General features: G+C 55.2%; 2 protein-coding genes across 2 annotated transcripts; one reads left to right on the top strand and one right to left on the bottom strand.

The window, feature by feature from the left end:
* The first annotated feature begins 1,179 nt into the window (after positions 1-1,179).
* Positions 1,180-4,334, top strand: LOC137305459 (protein phosphatase 1 regulatory subunit 15B-like). Its single transcript, XM_067974297.1, has 3 exons — positions 1,180-1,503; positions 1,924-2,949; positions 3,803-4,334. Exons 2-3 carry the CDS (start codon positions 1,942-1,944, stop codon positions 4,004-4,006), a joined length of 1,212 nt encoding a protein of 403 aa, XP_067830398.1. The 5' UTR covers positions 1,180-1,503; positions 1,924-1,941; the 3' UTR covers positions 4,007-4,334.
* Positions 4,335-4,849: 515 nt separating this feature from the next.
* On the bottom strand, positions 4,850-16,768 carry LOC137305456 (nucleobindin-2-like). The gene is made up of 13 exons (XM_067974290.1): positions 16,662-16,768; positions 14,889-15,012; positions 14,337-14,444; positions 13,644-13,776; positions 12,933-13,036; positions 12,452-12,637; positions 11,191-11,281; positions 10,846-10,904; positions 10,105-10,197; positions 8,491-8,580; positions 7,784-7,954; positions 7,095-7,197; positions 4,850-5,820 (listed from the first exon to the last, which is right to left on the bottom strand). Exons 2-13 carry the CDS (start codon positions 14,991-14,993, stop codon positions 5,660-5,662), a joined length of 1,404 nt encoding a protein of 467 aa, XP_067830391.1. The 5' UTR covers positions 14,994-15,012; positions 16,662-16,768; the 3' UTR covers positions 4,850-5,659.
* Between the last annotated feature and the right edge of the window lie 286 nt (positions 16,769-17,054).

Raw genomic sequence — 17,054 nt, 5'->3', positions numbered from 1 at the left:
CCCCAGGTGTGGACCCCCAGGTGCCCCCTCAGTGCCCCCCAGGTGTGGACCCCCAGGTGCCCCCTCAGTGCCCCCCAGATGCAGACCCCCAGGTGCCCCCTCAGTGCCCCCCAGGTGTGGACCCCCAGGTGCCCCCTCAGTGCCCCCCAGATGCAGACCCCCAGGTGCCCCCTCAGTGTCCCCCAGGTGCCCCCTCAGTGTCCCCCAGGTGCGGACCCCCAGGTGCCCCCTCAGTGCCCCCCAGGTGCGGACCCCCAGGTGCCCCCTCAGTGTCCCCCAGGTGCCCCCTCAGTGCCCCCCAGGTGCGGACCCCCAGGTGCTCCCTCAGTGTCCCCCAGGTGCGGACCCCCAGGTGCCCCCTCAGTGTCCCCCCTCAGTGCCCCCCAGGTGCAGACCCCCAGGTGCCCCCTCAGTGTCCCCCCAGGTGCCCCCTCAGTGCCCCCCAGGTGCGGACCCCCAGGTGCTCCCTCAGTGTCCCCCAGGTGCGGACCCCCAGGTGCCCCCTCAGTGTCCCCCAGGTGCGGACCCCCAGGTGCCCCCTCAGTGACCCTTAGGTGCGGACCCCCAGGTGCCCCCTCAGTGCCCCCCAGGTTCCCCCTCAGTGCCCCCCAGGTGCGGACCCCCAGGTGCCCCCTCAGTGTCCCCCAGGTGCCCCCTCAGTGCCCCCCAGGTGCGGACCCCCAGGTGCCCCCTCAGTGTCCCCCAGGTGCGGACCCCCAGGTGCCCCCTCAGTGCCCCCCAGGTGCGGACCCCCAGGTGCCCCCTCAGTGTCCCCCCACAGTGCCCCCCAGGTGCGGACCCCCAGGTGCTCCCTCAGTGTCCCCCAGGTGCGGACCCCCAGGTGCCCCCTCAGTGTCCCCCAGGTGCGGACCCCCAGGTGCCCCCTCAGTGACCCTTAGGTGTGGACCCCCAGGTGCCCCCTCAGTGTCCCCCAGGTGTGGACCCCCAGGTGCCCCCTCAGTGCCCCCCAGGTGCTCCCTCAGTGCCCCCAGGTGCTCCCCCCCAGTCCCCGGGATTCCCCGGTCAGGCGGCGATGATGTCAGCGGATCCTCGGAACGTCACTGAGGGGTTTCCAGGACGATGGCACGAAAGTGGGCGGGGCTTCCCTCGCGGCGCTGCTGATTGGCAGAGGCGGCTGAATATGACGTCAGCACGGTCTATTAAGGCGGGTTCCCGGAGACGCCGCATTCCACAAACCGGCAGCACAAACACACAATGGGACAGACCGAGACCCCGACCCCGACCCCGACCGCCGAGACCGAGACCCCGGAGACCCAGACCCAGACCGAGACCGAGACCGAGACCCCCGAGAACGAGACCCAGACCCCGGAGACCGAGACCCAGACCGCCGAGACCCAGACCCCCGAGAACGAGACCCCGACCGCCGCCGCCACCGAGACCGAGACCCCGGAGACCCAGACCGCCGAGAACGAGATCCAGACCCCGCATCCCGGCAGAGGCACATCCTGGAACCCGCTGGAGACTGGCTGACAGCAGCAACAGGTAACGGGAGCCGCGGGGAGGGGGGAGGCCGAGAGGAGGGAGGGAGAGGGGGGGGTGCGGGAGTGGAGGGAGGGGGGGGGAGAGGGTGCGGGAGGGGGGGGTGCGGGGGAGGGAGAGGGTGCGGGAGGGGGGGGGCCGGGAGAGGGGGGGGGTGCGGGAGGAGAGGGGGAGGGGGGGTGCGGGAGGGGAGGGGGGACCGGGAGGAGGGGGGGGGGGGCGAGAGGAGGGGAGGGGGCGCCGCGGGGGCCGATCGTGCCTTTCAAAAAGGAATTGGATGAATATTTGAAAAGGAAGGGGAATCGGATCACTCTTTCAAAGAGCTGGCACCGGTGCACGATGGGCCGAACGGCCTCCTGTATCGTTCTATGATTCCGACGGGTCTGGTGATATGTTTAAGACAATTCCCTTTTCCTATTTCAGAGTTGAATCTCCAGAGCAATGCCAGTTAGAATGATTACAGGTTCTCCCTGCGACAGACTCCCTACAGCGATGAGCTTCCATCAGCCATGGATCACCAACGTGGCCTCGACCCTTATGGAACTCTGCCTGTCCCTGGTGAGCGAGCTCCTTTCTGCGAGCAGACTGTATCTGAGACTTTCTGCAATGAGTTTGGCGGAGATGGTGAGGATGAGACGCCTCTGTCACCAACCACATCAGCAGAAGAGCCAGGGCATAGCAGGCATGGGAAGGGGAGAGACAGACTGTTACTTCAAGAGGCCTAGTCCTGCTGTCATGTCACAGAGCGGCAGTGTTGACATGAGTGGGCAGCACACGGCTTGTGTGTCACACCACTCGCTGCCTGATTTGATTCCATGTCAAGACGGCTGGTTGCTGGGTGAAGGTCAGGTGGACACTCCGTCTGACCACCAGGGTGAAATGGCTTCCACTTGTACAAACCCATTCATCCTGTCCATGATCTCAGTGTCCATGGACCAGGAGGATGAACAGGCTCCTTCCGATTGGCTTAGTGACACCGAGGAGAGTGATGCAGAATCCAATGATTGGTCCATCGATGGTGAGGAGATTGATGAATGTGATGCTAATGACCTTTGGGACTCATTTTTTGAACATGACCCCTACAATCCCATGAATTTTTCAGCCTCCACTGGGCAGCAGACCCAGAACAATAAGGGGGAGGAAGGTTCCTCGGGTCAGTTTGAAACTGAAGAGTTGGAAAATGACAAACTGTGGGACTCATGTCTTCGAAGCATTGACCCCATTGACCCAATGAACTTCTCCGCTTGCACTGCCACTCGACTGTCCAATGACAAAGGAGCGAAGGGTCAGATCAGCAGCAGTGCTGAGCTGTCAGAAGGGACCATGTCAGAAGGGACCATCGACTGTCCTGGTCCGCTGCAGATCTCGGACCGTCGTCTGGGTGAAGACTGCTCCGCACCGATTGGGAAACAGGATACCCCCGAGACGAAGGGGAAAAGAGTCAAAAAGGTTGGTTTCAGTGATCCGAGGGGCATTGCATGCACCGTGTCTAATGGGTTTTCATTGGGTCTGCTGCTTTAACAGGACTTTATTCTCCCAGGAGGTGCCCCTGTGTCAGTCCTGGTGCTCCAAGGTCAAAGTCCAGTCCATTAAAAGGTGTTCTTCAGATGATGACCTCATCTATTCCTCAGTCCCTAGCACTGAAACACCACCTCCTGCCATGAGTGATGGGCAATAAATGCCGGCCTCGCCAGCGACGCCCACATCCCATGTATGAATTTTTAAAAAAAATTCCCTCTACCACAAGAGTGGTGGTGCCTGGAGGCTTGACCCCATCTCTCCCATGGGCCTGTTGTCCGTCTCCTCCTCCTCCCCCGCCCCCAGTCCTGGCCTCCTGTAAGGCAGGATCTCCACTATAGGTCGACTATATTGGATCAGGTGGGGAGGGGAATCTGTAAGGTGGGGGTGTTGGAGTGATTCAGCTGCCCTCTTGTAATGTTTTGTTAATAGTGACTCAGCTGATTTAAAAACAATGACTCAATCTGCACTCCATGTCTGCAATACTTTTAAATAGCACTGGGTCTGATTTCTACACTAGACATTTCCTGTTACTCACATTTTCCTGCCTTGTTTTAAATGACACCTGGAGTTGAGGAACAAGATCTGATTAGGATTAAACCAGAAACTGTGTCTTGACTCCTGGTTAGTTGCTGTTCTGGTTCAGCCTGTACTCGCCTGGGCCCAGCTCTACCCATGGGGTGAGGGGTTGTGATTGTCTAATCCAGCCTGTGACTGATAGTTGTATTTATATTTTAAATTCAGTAGAGAAATATTCATGTAAAGTGCCCATTACCTCCTTCAGGTCCGATTCTCTCCCGTGGTTGAACTGCACCCAATGATTGTCTGGGATTTTGCCTATCGAGCTGCTCGTAAGGGTCCGTGGGAACAGCACGCACGGGATCGGTGCAGATTTCAGCGGCGCATTGCGGAGACTGAGGCTGCTATTGGCTACTGTTTGGAGCAGAGGCACAGACATGCTGTGCGGGCAAAGCTTTACAGTGATTAACAACGAGCAAAACGTCCAGAGCTGTGTCGACATTTAAACAGGGAAATTTCCAGTCTGACTAACACTGCACAGCCCACGAGTTCCTGGATAAACTGATTATATTTAAGCTGTTAAGTTCAGTAGTGATGAATTTGATAAATGTTCTATGAGGTTAACCTTCACATGCTGTTTTACCACAGCCCATTGGACAGACTGAAATTGTCTGAGCAGTGATCTGGAAATTGCTGCCCTTTTCTAGGTCACACTAGACAATGTAGAGTATTTATGTATTTTCTCAATTTTGTACTTAATTTATTGACTTTTGAATAATAAAGATTCTTGAACCTAATGGTTTTAGTGCCTGACCCACTCAATATCATGTCAACAGCAGCAGGTATCATTAGCCTGCGACTAGGAAATTACCACTTAACGACAGAGTGTTGAACCAGGCTATCCTACTGGGGAGGAGAAAAGCACCTCTAGGAAGTGGTTGGTGGCAGAGAGATAACCTCAGTGGTGCCTCACCCATACACCGAGGGGCAGGAAGAGAAATAAAGCACTTCCTCTGTCTGGTGGTGGTTGAGAATCCTACTTATGATAAGGGGCAAAGCTTAAATTTGAACAAAAACTGAAAATACAGGGAGTGCTCAGGAAAAGGAATGTAGACAGGTGTTCTCCCCCTCCACATTATGCTCCTGTCTTCCCCACAGACACTGGCAGCAGTCTCTGCCTTTGTTAAATTTTAACCACTCCCACTACTTGGGCATTTCATTCGTCCATTTCCTGGTGAGGGGACAGTGTTACAGAACACCCATAAACACGGCTTGTCCACATCAGTGCAAGGTGGAACTATTCAATCAGCCCTGTCTGTCACACCTTTTATTTTCATTAATCAAAAAACACAATTCTCAGCCTTGCATTAAATGCTAAAATAAGGTGCATTTTTAAAAATCTCTCACTCTGTCAGATGCTGCAGGACCCAGGCCCCCTGCCCCCCTTCGCAGGTGAAGGCCGGGACACTCACTCCTTCACGAGGCCGAATTCCCTTCCCACCCCTGCAATTTGCATCATCTATTTCTGTGTACAGGTTTTAAATTACAGTTTTTGTAAAACATTACTGCTGCATATTCTAGAAGATTAAAACATTAATTCAGTCATTGCTCACAGAACATAGCAAAGAAAATGGGAAAATCAAAGCAGTGGGACAGTCAGAGCTCCTCACACTGCGAGAGGGTTCAAGGCTCCAGCTCCTCAATCTTCACATGCGAGTCTAGACAAGGACAATCAGGCTATTTAAACGTGGTGAGTATTACAGCAGAGCCTGATCTTGGCCTTGTGTGTTGTTCACACGTATAGCAGGGGCAGGAACCCTGGCTGATCCTCTGCTCCAGCCCAGTGTCACCAGGACTAATAATCACATCTCTACTGATGCCCCACGGCTCAGCGACTCACTGGACAGTGACAGGCAGACAGCAATTTGTGGCACTGTACCCCAATCAGCAGGAGAGAGAGCCACCGTGCAGGGGGTGTAAGGAGCTCTGATTCAATATTTTTTATACTCTGCCTCACAGACTGAAATAAAAGTCTTTAAAAAGGATGGACACCTGATTAATTGGACTCGGATCTTGCTGCGATTAATGGTAGTTCATAGGAGCAGTCACAGGTTGATTGAGGTCACTGTGAGGGAGCAGCTCCTTCTGATTGCTTCTCACCAAGGTCTGGGTTGTGACCGGGCGGTGCTGGTTGGTCAGATCGGTGACCGGGTGGTGCTGCTTGGTTGAACGACTCTACATCGGGCTGAACCTGGGCCGGCTCATTGACCAGAGCTCGAACATCTGAAAGAGGCAGAAATGAACAGGTTTACCAAAGACTCCATTACACGATGCCGATCGGCACAAGAATAAAAGGTTCAACATCCAGAAACCTCAGCCACAAAACCCCATGGTATTTCCCATTGAAGAGATTGGGAGCCAGAACCTCAGCTGAAAGTTACCAGGTACAAGTTGTACTTTTGTTATGTGCTTGCCACGGTGCAGTTAGTGTTACCCGTTAGGGAAGGAAGCCTGCCTTCCTTACCCAGTCGGGGCCTACAACTGAATCCAGTCCCACACCAACGTGGTTGACTCTTAACTGCCCTCTGAAGTGGCCTCAGTTGTACAGAGCTACAAAGCATAGGCAATAAATGCTGGCCCACATCCTGAGAATGAATTAAAGCCCCAGTTGTAGTTATATTAAACCTGTATACAACTTGGTCACATCACACTTGGAATACTGTGCAGAGATCTGGTCTCCATATTGTAAAAAAGGATATAGAGGCACTGGAGAAAGTGCAAGAAAGATTTACTAGGATGATAGCAGAACTGAGAGGATATCCTGATCAGGAAAGGCTGAACAGGCTGGGGCTCTTTTCTCTAGAAAAGAGAAGACTGAGGGGTGACCTGATAGAGGCCTTTAAAGGTATTGAAAGGGTTTGATAGGGGAGATATAGAGAAGATGTTTCCACTTGTGGGGGAGACCAGAACTAGGGGGCCATAAATATAAGATAATCACTAATAAATCCAATGAGGAATTCAGGAGAAACTTCTTTACCCAGAGAGTGGTTAGAATGTGGAACTCACTCCCACAAGGAGTAGTTGAGGCTAATAATGTAGATACATTTAAAGGGACGTTTGATAAACACGAGGGAGAAAAGAATAGAAAGATATGTTGACAGGGTGAGATGAAATAGGAAGGGAGGAGGCTCCGATGAAGCATAAACAACAGCATAGACCAGTTGGGCCGAATGGCCTGTTTCTGTCCGGTACCTTCTGTGTAATTTTACTTAGTATCTGTTCACTATTTTTCAATGTCATCTTTTCACAAGGAGATTTTCATGCAATGTGACTGCACAGTAACAGGGGATAGGATGCAGGATGTTGACAGTATAGTTACACACATTGATCAGAGGAGAGTCTGTTACCACTCCCCACCCGCAGCCCTCGCCCCCCCGGAGCCCTCGCCCCTTGTCCCACTCGCCCATCCCCAAGCCCTCAGCCGCCCCCCTCCCCACCCCCGAGCTTTTGCTCCTCGGCCCACCCAGCTGCCCCCCGCCAACCCTGAACCTCCTTACCTGCAGCTGCCTCCGGGGGCTGGAATTTCAGCTCTCCTCCGGGACCAGACAGGGGGGCCTGGCCTTTCTGCTGGGATTTCTTCTGCTCCATCTGCAGGAGGACCTGGAATCACAGGCAATGGCGAGAGGTGAGGTGGGAACCGATGGGCGCAGAGTGTGTGAAGCAGCACGCGTTAAATCAATACAACTGGACAGGCATTTTAATAGGTTCCACACGATCAGAGATTGGACTAGATCGGGACAATTCAGATCCCTATTCCACTAGCTCCCCCAATGGTTGAGCTGGCACATGCACAAGCCAGTGTGGCTCTGAGTCATACTGACCAGGTTTGATTCCTGGTCTATGCTCAGTCAGCTGATTGCAGCAGGGACATCAGTAGAGATGTTTCAATTGACCTCAGGACCCTGGAGTTGGGGAAGGGGGGTACTTGGGCTGTGGTCCCTGCTGCTGATCACTATCCAGTGACCCCTGCTGGAAAGTGCCAGTCAGGGGAGGACAGGATTGGGAGAGATGCCCGCACGGTCAACTTGCCTGCTGTGAGACACTGTCCTGGCTCTCACATGGCCACATAGCCCAGGTGCTGGAGCACTGAGGGGAGGGGAGGGGGGGGGGGGGGGGGGGGGGGAGGGAGGGAACACAGGCAAAGTCAAAGTCAAAGAAAGTTTTTTCCAATACACCCCTCCATCACCTGTTGATACTCTTTCTTCTGGGCGTCCAGTTCACTCTGTCTCCGCTGGAGGTCTTCGTGCTCCCGCCTCAGCTGCTCGACCTTCTGGTTGATCTCGGCCTCTTGCTCCACCAGCTCGCTCTGGTACTGTCGGAGCTCCTCCTCCGTGTAAATCTGAGTCTCGTCCAGTGTCTGTCCCGTGAGAAAGTGGGAGGCAAGAGTCACCGGGCAACCAAAACACAAGGTCTCGCATTCTCTCAACCCACTAAACCCATTGGGTTCGCACAGTCCATGGCCGGTGACCCTCACCGGTTGCACAGTCCATGGCCGGTGACCCTCACCGGTTGCACAGTCCATGGCCGGTGACCCTCACCGGTTGCACAGTCCATGGCCGGTGACCCTCACCGGTTACACACCGGCCGGTGACCCTCACCGGTTACACACCGGCCGGTGACCCTCACCGGTTACACACCGGCCGGTGACCCTCACCGGTTACACACCGGCCGGTGACCCTCACCGGTTACACACCGGCCGGTGACCCTCACCGGTTACACACCGGCCGGTGACCCTCACCGGTTACACACCGGCCGGTGACCCTCACCGGTTACACACCGGCCGGTGACCCTCACCGGTTACACACCGGCCGGTGACCCTCACCGGTTACACACCGACCGGTGACCCTCACCGGTTACACACCGACCGGTGACCCTAACCGGTTATACACCGACCTCCCACTCCTCCGGCTCCAGGAACTCCTTTTTCTCCGTTGATTTCAGGAACTCCCCCAGGCTTACAAGCCGATCCTTGTTCGTGTCAACCTGCCAAACAACAAGAAGGATTATCAAATAATCAGAAAATAAATGAATGGGTCCCAAGAATATTGTGGCCAGTTTTGGGCCCCTGTCAAGGCCATGAAGAGAGTGCAGGAGAGATTCATTAAGATGATCCCAGGGATGAGAAACTTCAGTTATGAGGACAGACCAGAGAAACGGGGATTTCTTAGATACAGGGGTGGTACTGGACTGGAGAACTTTTAGAAACGATAATCTGGGACAGAATTAACAGTCACTTGGACAAGTGTGGATTGATTAGGGAAAGCCAGCACGGATTTGTTAAAGGCAAATCGTGTTTAACTAACCTGATAGTGTTTTGATGAGGTAACAGAGAGGGTAGATGAGGGCAGTGTGGTTGATGTGGTGTATATGGACTTTCAAAAGGCGTTTGATAAGGTGCCGCATAATAGGCTTGTCATCAAAGTTGAAGCCCATGGAATAAAGGGGGCAGTAGCAACATGGATACAGAATTAGCTAAGGGACAGGAAACAGAGAGTAGTGGTGAACGGTTGTTTTTTGGACTGGAGGGAGGTGTACAGTGGTGTTCCCCAGGGGTCGGTACTAGGACTTTTCTTGATATATATTAATGACTTGGACTTGGGTGTACAGGGCACAATGTCAAAATTTGCAGATGACACAAAACTTGGAAGTGTAGTGAACAGTGAGGAGGATAGTGATAGACTTCAAGAGGATATAGACAGGCTGGTGGAATGGGCGGACACGTGGCAGATGAAATTTAACACAGAGAAGTGCAAAGTAAGACATTTTAGTAGGATGAATGAGGAGAGGCAATATAAACTAGAGGGCACAACTCTAAAAGGGGTACAGGAACAGAGAGACCTGGGGGTATATGTACACAGGTCATTGAAGGTGGCAGGGCAGGATGAGAAAACTGTTTAAAAAGCAAACGGGATCCTGGGCTTTATAAATAAAGGCATAGAGTACAAAAGCAAGGAGGTTATGATGAACCTTTATAAAACACTGGTTTGGCCACAACTGGAATACTGGGTCCTGTTCTGAGCACCGCACTTTAGAAAAGATGTGAAGGCTTTAGAGAGGGAGTTTAGTCACATGAATAGACTGAAGAAGCTGGGATTGTTCTCCTTGGAACAGAGACGGTTGCGAGGAGGTTTGATAGAGGTATTCAAAATCATGAAGGGTCTAGACAGAGTAGATAGAGAGAAACTGTTCCCATTGGCGGAAAGATCAAGGACCAGAGGACATAGACTTAAGGTGATTGATAAAAGAAGCAAGAACATGAGGAAAAACTTTTATCACACAGCGAGCGGTTAGGATCTGGAATGCACAGCCCGAGGGGGTGGTGGAGGCAGATTCAATCATGGCCTTCAAAAAGGAACAGGATTATTACTTGAAGGGAAAAAACCTGCAGGGCTACAGGGAAAGGGCGGGGGAGTGGGACTAGCTGGATTGCTCTTGCAGAGAGCTGGCACGGGCTTGACGGACTGAATGGCCTCCTTCCTTACTGTAACTTTTCTGTGAATCACTCACCTCCTTCATCACGTGTTCTCTCATTCGTAGTCGCTCCTCCTCCATCTCCACCATGTCATCCTCCTCATTCTTGGGATCATAAACTTTCTCCAGCTGAGTCGGGAGGGGGGGGCGGGGGGAAAGAGATAATCTAAAGTTTTATTACCATAACATTGTACTTCATTCGGTGATTCTGACAGTGACCAAGAGTTATAACTTGGACAATTCCCTCCCAGCTCCCCGTTGACTGCTTGCAACAAGTAGGTGGAGAGCACGATATGCCTGTCGTGGAGAGAACTCTGATCAGAACGGATTCAGCGATCAGCCACCAGCTGAAGGACTGGCTAATGGGGATCATTGTATCACTGCCAATACCCGACTAATCCACCAGGAGCCCCGGCCTGTGATCCAGGGGATTAACCCTTCAGGTTATCAAGCAGCAACAGACACTACCCACTGGATTAGGGGGAGACGCTGTGGGGGGGATGGGCAGCCGAACCCCCTCCTCTCCTGAAGGTACCGTCCTCACGGACTCGTCTACTGGGCCCCACAGTCGGTCACAATGTCACCAAGCTGGTCATTCCTCAACTGTGAGCCTAGTCAATGAGTGACAGGATATTCCTCTGTGGGAAGCATAACAACAGACCCGATCCTGTTCTGTCAGCATTCCTAGACGTGCACTCCATCAGGGGTCGCTGGTCTGGAACCAATCCAATCTCCCCAAGGCCCAGTTAAACACAACTTGAAGGGTCACTCACTCACCTCTTTGGTAAACAAAGCTTCAAGTTCCTGTTCATCCAACATGCCATCATTGTTAGTATCTGCAAAAGAAAGGAGTTTGAATGAGGGAAGAGGAAGATTTGTAATGGACTTTAAACTGTCAATCCAATATCACTAGGTTTATTTAGTGGTTCGATACCAGTTCATGTCAGGAATATCACACTCGGGGTTTACGGTGCAGCCGGGGGGTGGGGAGAGGGGCGGTCACTGTGGGCGAGGGTGGGGTGGGGGAGGAGAGGAGGGGATGGAGGTGGTCACTGTGTGTCCATGTGGGGAGAGGGCGAGGGTGGGTGGGGGTATGAGTAAGCTGTGAGCTGTGCTGTTTACCGTGTAGCTTGAAGAATGTCTTTGGATTGAACTCGTTGGGGTCCAGCCCATCCGCCTCCTCCCACACTTCCTTCAGTTGGTCCCGACTTCCCTGCCACAATAAAAAATAAGCAATTATAAGACTCCTCCCACATCCCACCAGGAAACGCAGCAGAATCGGATGCAGGATGGATTCTTCAGGGGTTGTATTTAAAGGCTGATCAGGGTCACAAAAGGACCAGTAATGAACATCGAAAACTTAAACCAGCTTGAAAAGCCAGGAAACACACAGCAGGACTGTTGGTATGTGACAGAGGAACAGTGGGATGCTCCAAACAGGAACCAGTCTCACCCCCAGACACCAGCAGGACCTGCCATGAACTGCCAGCTCATTTTAATCATTCTTTCACCATTTCAAAATAAAGCTTAAATTAAATCCTACAATTTACAGCAGTGATTAGATTGTAAAAGTGCTGCTTCACCAAGTGACCACTGTTCATGTATGAGCCCAGTGACAGTCGGCCAGAGAGTCGACCACTGGCATCTCAAATACAATCAATCCCGTTAGCAGCTCAGAGACACACGTGTACAGAGCCGTGCACCGTGCACCAGCAGGGCCACTGGATAACGCTGGGGAAATGGAACCCGACTGATTTTCCTCCCAGCCCAAGGACACTGAGGGCAATTGTCCTGCCCTGGCCGTGATCAGCTAACACAGCGCTGACCAGAGATCAAACCTCAGACACTTGTTGGCAATGGACAAACTCACCCAACCAACAGGAGAGGGGAGGGAGTGTGAGCGAGCATGAGTGAGATACAACACTGTCTCTCTCATTTCAGCAGGGCAATAAAGGATCAGGTCGGACCAGTGCAGTGAAATAAAATAATTCAGTCAATTTACGATTTGAAAGTAAAGCTGGCAAATCTCTTTCACTGAGCACACGAGCAGTGACGGGGTCCCTGGGCCCTGGGCCACGGGCGGATAGTGACGGGGTCCCTGGGCCCTGGGCGGATAGTGACGGGGTCCCTGGGCCCTGGGCCCTGGGCCACGGGCGGATAGTGACGGGGGCCCTGGGCCACGGGCGGATAGTGACGGGGTCCCTGGGCCACGGGCGGATAGTGACGGGGTCCCTGGGCCACGGGTGGATTGAAGGACGGTGAATCTCCCTGTTCAGGCAGCTCAGGGTTCGAGCAACATCGCTGCCTTAGTTTAACAGCTGATCGCTCACGCAGACAGCCCCGGCCCCGACCGCGTGACCCACAGCCCCGGCCCCGCCCTCACCGGCACGTTCACTTTTGGATGCTCCCTGTGCTTCTTCTTTAACTCCTCGAAGCGAGCCTCCTCCGCTTGTCGCTTCTCCTCGTCCAGAGACTTCAGGTACTCTCTCCGCTCGTGCTCCTTCAACATCTCATAACGTTTAAACTCCTCGTGATGGGCCTGGTCATAATGCTCCAGATCTTTAGTTGCCTGAAAACCAGGACCAGTAACACAGAGTAATTCATGGGTGGGAGGGGAAAATGGTGCCCGGGGACCCGACCCCCCCCCCCACTCCGACCCCCCACCACAACCGACCCCCCCCTCCCCCCCCCCCCCACCACCGACCCCCCCCCCCCCCCCCCCCACCCACCACCGACCCCCCCCCCCCCCCCCCACCACCGACCCAAGTTGTGTAGAACCAACGATTCAGCAGAGGCTGTTTTCCTGGTCAGACTGATTTTTGGTGAGGAGACGGACAGGTCCCCACGGAATATCGCGGACTCACCGCTCGGATCAGTAGTTCCAGGTCCCGGGCCTCGAAGGTGTGCGAGTTCCTCGGATCCAGGTGTTCAATCTGCTTCAGCAGGTTCAGGTGATCAATCTGCACATCTGGTTGGGAGAGGGGGAACGTTAAGAAAAGTGAATGAACATAGAGAGCTCCGCGAAACCGTCGGGGGGTGAGAGACGAGAGATTAAATCATTACTCTATAATCTGATAACGGGACCCGATATTCAGGCTCAACGTTACATTATCACTGGTTTAAGAAGGGATCAAAACAAGTGCTGACAATACTGGCCACAGAGAACCAGAACACAACAGCAAATCCCAACTGATTAAACTTCCTCTCATTTCCATTCCTTGTTTTGTTTAATCTTTTTCTTTCTTGGTTCTCTAACTTCTTCTATCTGTTTCTTACAGCAAAGGTTGCTGTGTAATGTGTTCCACTGCTGCTCCGTGCCACCCATGGCAGATATCGGGCAGCGTCCAACGCACACACGCACCCCATCCTCTCCTGCCCAGCACCCCTTCCCCCATTGGATCAGTGCAGTATCCTGGTTCCTCCTCATTGAACTTACTCCAAACAACGAACTCCCTGGCCTCTGCCTGCACCGAGTGCCAACGCCGAGATACTCGGATATATTTCGTGGATCCAACCCCACCCACACCGGCCTGCCCCGTTAGATTTTACAGGTATAGACAACGAAACACCATTACTCTCTCCCTGCTCAGCATCCATTTTGGCCTTGATGAGCATCCGTAGCCTGGACACCTCCTGTCGTTTTAGCTCATCCAGCTTGGTGCGGATATGGTGACTGACGAAATCCAGCTCCTTACTCAGCTTCCCACTCTGAAACATAATCAGCACCTCGATGTTAAAGGAATCACCACAGTCCAGGGATTCTCCCCCCGCAGACAAAGCCCCCGACCCACAGTCCAGGGATTCTCCCCCCGCAGACAAAGCCTCCGACCCACAGTCCAGGGATTCTCCCCCGCAGACAAAGCCTCCGACCCACAGTCCAGGGGATTCTCCCCCCGCAGACAAAGCCCCCGACCCACGGTCCAGGGATTCTCCCCCCGCAGACAAAGCCCCCGACCCACAGTCGAGGGATTCTCCCCCCGCAGACAAAGCCCCCGACCCACGGTCCAGGGATTCTCCCCCCGCAGACAAAGCCCCCGACCCACGGTCCGGGGATTCTCCCCCCGCAGACAAAGCCCCCGACCCACGGTCTGGGGATTCTCCCCCCGCAGACAAAACCCCCGACCCACAGTCCAGGGGGAGGGGGTGTCCATTTCCAGTCCAGACCTTTGAGTTTCTCCCACTGTTAATAGTTTCCACAAATCCAAAATGACCCCACCAAACGACCCCGCGCTGACCCCACCAACCGACCCCGCGCTGACCCCACCAACCTTAATATCTTCCACATCGGCAGTCTGCAGTTTCTCACGGAAGTGTGTGTCAGTCTCCAGGACATCGATCACTTCTCGGAGGTAGCGGTCGTAATATAAGCCCGTGTCCTGCATAGCAACAAATAGCCAGTCAGAATACAGAGGAAAATAACAACCGAGGGCACATACAGGCAGCAAGGGGATCGATAGATTATTAAGTAAAGGTATTAAGGAATATGGAGCAAAGGCAGATAAAAGGGATTGAGGTGGAGAGCAGCCATGATCTTATTGAATGCCGGAACAGGCTCGAGGGACTGAAAGGCCTCTTCCTGTTCATAGGCTCCCATGTAGTTGGGAAGTTTGCAGTCACTCAAAGTGTAGTGAGCACAAGAGCCACACATTGTAGTGCACGGATCAGGAAGCGCCCTGGTTTGATCCCAGTCTGTATTCAGATGGTTGATCTCCACTGGGGCAGCTCAGTGAGCAGGAAAAAGGCAGGGTCACCGAGACTCTGGTGCACACACACTCTCGCAGCACATTAACCAAACCCACTCACAGCCACTCAGCACTCACCGGCGTCTCTGGTTTAATTTGCTTTTCTGATGTTTTCTTTGATCGGTCTATGGGCACGGCCGAGACCGACACCAGGAGGCCAATGAGATACCAGCACAGCTCCATCACTTCAGTAGTTGGTCACCTGGTACAAGGGAAGAGCAGGTTTGGTTACGAGCGGGCGGTATCAGCGCTGGCTAATGGGACTGGCACCGCACTCAGACACTGGCACATACACATTACCCCGGGAATCACTCAGTTATTATCCCGAGTGGTCAGTTTTCATGCACTCTGTGTCACTGACATTACAAACTCCACACAATTGCAACACCCTCGCTGGAGGTTTAAACCAGACTGTGCAAAAACACCCCATCCCACTGCTCCCCCTCTCACTGCATCCAAACTACACAAACCAGCAATCACCGCCCGGTCTCCTCTCCCAGTCACAGCACCACAACACTCCACAAGTATCAGCGCTGACCCAGTGGCAGCGCCTCTCACCCCCGGCTCGCAAGGTCATGGGTTCAAGTCCCACTCCAGAGACTTGAGCACAAAATTCAGGATGACATTCAGTGCGGTGCCGAGGGAGGGTCGGTGCCGAGGGAGGGTCGCACTGTCGGAGGGTCGGTGCCGAGGGAGGGTCGCACTGTCGGAGCCGAGGGAGGGTCGCACTGTCGGAGGGTCGGTGCCGAGGGAGGGTCGCTGCCGAGGGAGGGTCGCGGTGCCGAGGGAGGGTCGGTGCCGAGGGAGGGTCGGTGCCGAGGGAGGGTCGCACTGTCGGAGGGTCGGTGCCGAGGGAGGGTCGCACTGTCGGAGGGTCGGTGCCGAGGGAGGGTCGCACTGTCAGAGGGTCGGTGCCGAGGGAGGGTCGGTGCCGAGGGAGGGTCGGTGCCGAGGGAGGGTCGGTGCCGAGGGAGGGTCGGTGCCGAGGGAGGGTCGCACTGTCGGAGGGTCGGTGCCGAGGGAGGGTCGGTGCCGAGGGAGGGTCGGTGCCGAGGGAGGGTCGGTGCCGAGGGAGGGTCGGTGCCGAGGGAGGGTCGCACTGTCGGAGGGTCGGTGCCGAGGGAGGGTCGGTGCCGAGGGAGGGTCGGTGCCGAGGGAGGGTCGCACTGTCAGAGGGTCGGTGCCGAGGGAGGGTCGCACTGTCAGAGGGTCGGTGCCGAGGGAGGGTCGGTGCCGAGGGAGGGTCGCACTGTCGGAGGGTCGGTGCCGAGGGAGGGTCGGTGCCGAGGGAGGGTCGGTGCCGAGGGAGGGTCGCACTGTCGGAGGGTCGGTGCCGAGGGAGGGTCGGTGCCGAGGGAGGGTCGGTGCCGAGGGAGGGTCGCAGCCGAGGGAGGGTCGCACTGTCGAGGGGCCGTCTTTCGGATGAGACTTTAAACCGAGACTCCTCTCGGGCGGGTGTAGAAGATCCCACGGCCTCTATTGGAAGGAGGGCGGGCGGGGGCCGGGCGGGGGGCGGTTCTCCCCGGGGGCCGGGCGGGGGCCGGGCGGTTCTCCCCGGGGGGCCGGGCGGTTCTCCCCGGGGGGCCGGGCGGTTCTCCCCGGGCCGGGTGATCCGGGTCATTTGTCACACTGTTTGTGGGATCTTGCTGTGCACAAATCGGCTGCCGCGGTTCCATTAATTCAGTGACCGCGCTTCAGGGTGACTCCATCGGCCGGACCGCGGGACAGGCGCCGGATAAATGCAGGCAGGAGGCCCACTGGGCCTGGGCCTGACCCCGGACCGCCTGACGGGTGGGGCCGCTGGGCCTCGCTCTCAGGCCCTGCCTGTGCCCCAGTATTAGAGTGAATTACACGGTCAGGCGGCCTGTCTGCCCCCGGCTCCAGTCCCAGGCTCCGCTCCCGCTCTAGGCCCAGTCCGCAGCTGCAGGGCGAGTGACGCACGATGACCTCAGCACGCACACGTAACACGTCAGAGCGACGCTTCGATAGAGGCTTTAAAGGCGCCAGTCCCGCTTTAAAGGGGCGGGTGAGAGTTTGGCCGACGATTTGACCTTTGGCCGCGGGGTGCGGGGTGCGGGTCCTGGACCTCCCCGGGCTCAGGTTAAACTCAGCCCCTGGGGGTCGGGGTTGCTCCGGCCGCCTCGTCTTGGAGAGAGAACCTGAGGCTTCCCGGGGCCCGGGGGGTTTTTATTCGTTCACGGGATGTGGGCGTCGCTGGCGAGGCCGGCATTTATTGCCCATCCC

This window comes from Heptranchias perlo, chromosome 40 (genome assembly GCF_035084215.1).
Source record: "Heptranchias perlo isolate sHepPer1 chromosome 40, sHepPer1.hap1, whole genome shotgun sequence".
In the NCBI taxonomy this organism is placed as follows: domain Eukaryota; kingdom Metazoa; phylum Chordata; class Chondrichthyes; order Hexanchiformes; family Hexanchidae; genus Heptranchias; species Heptranchias perlo.
This window is presented reverse-complemented; position numbering and strand designations above follow the sequence as displayed.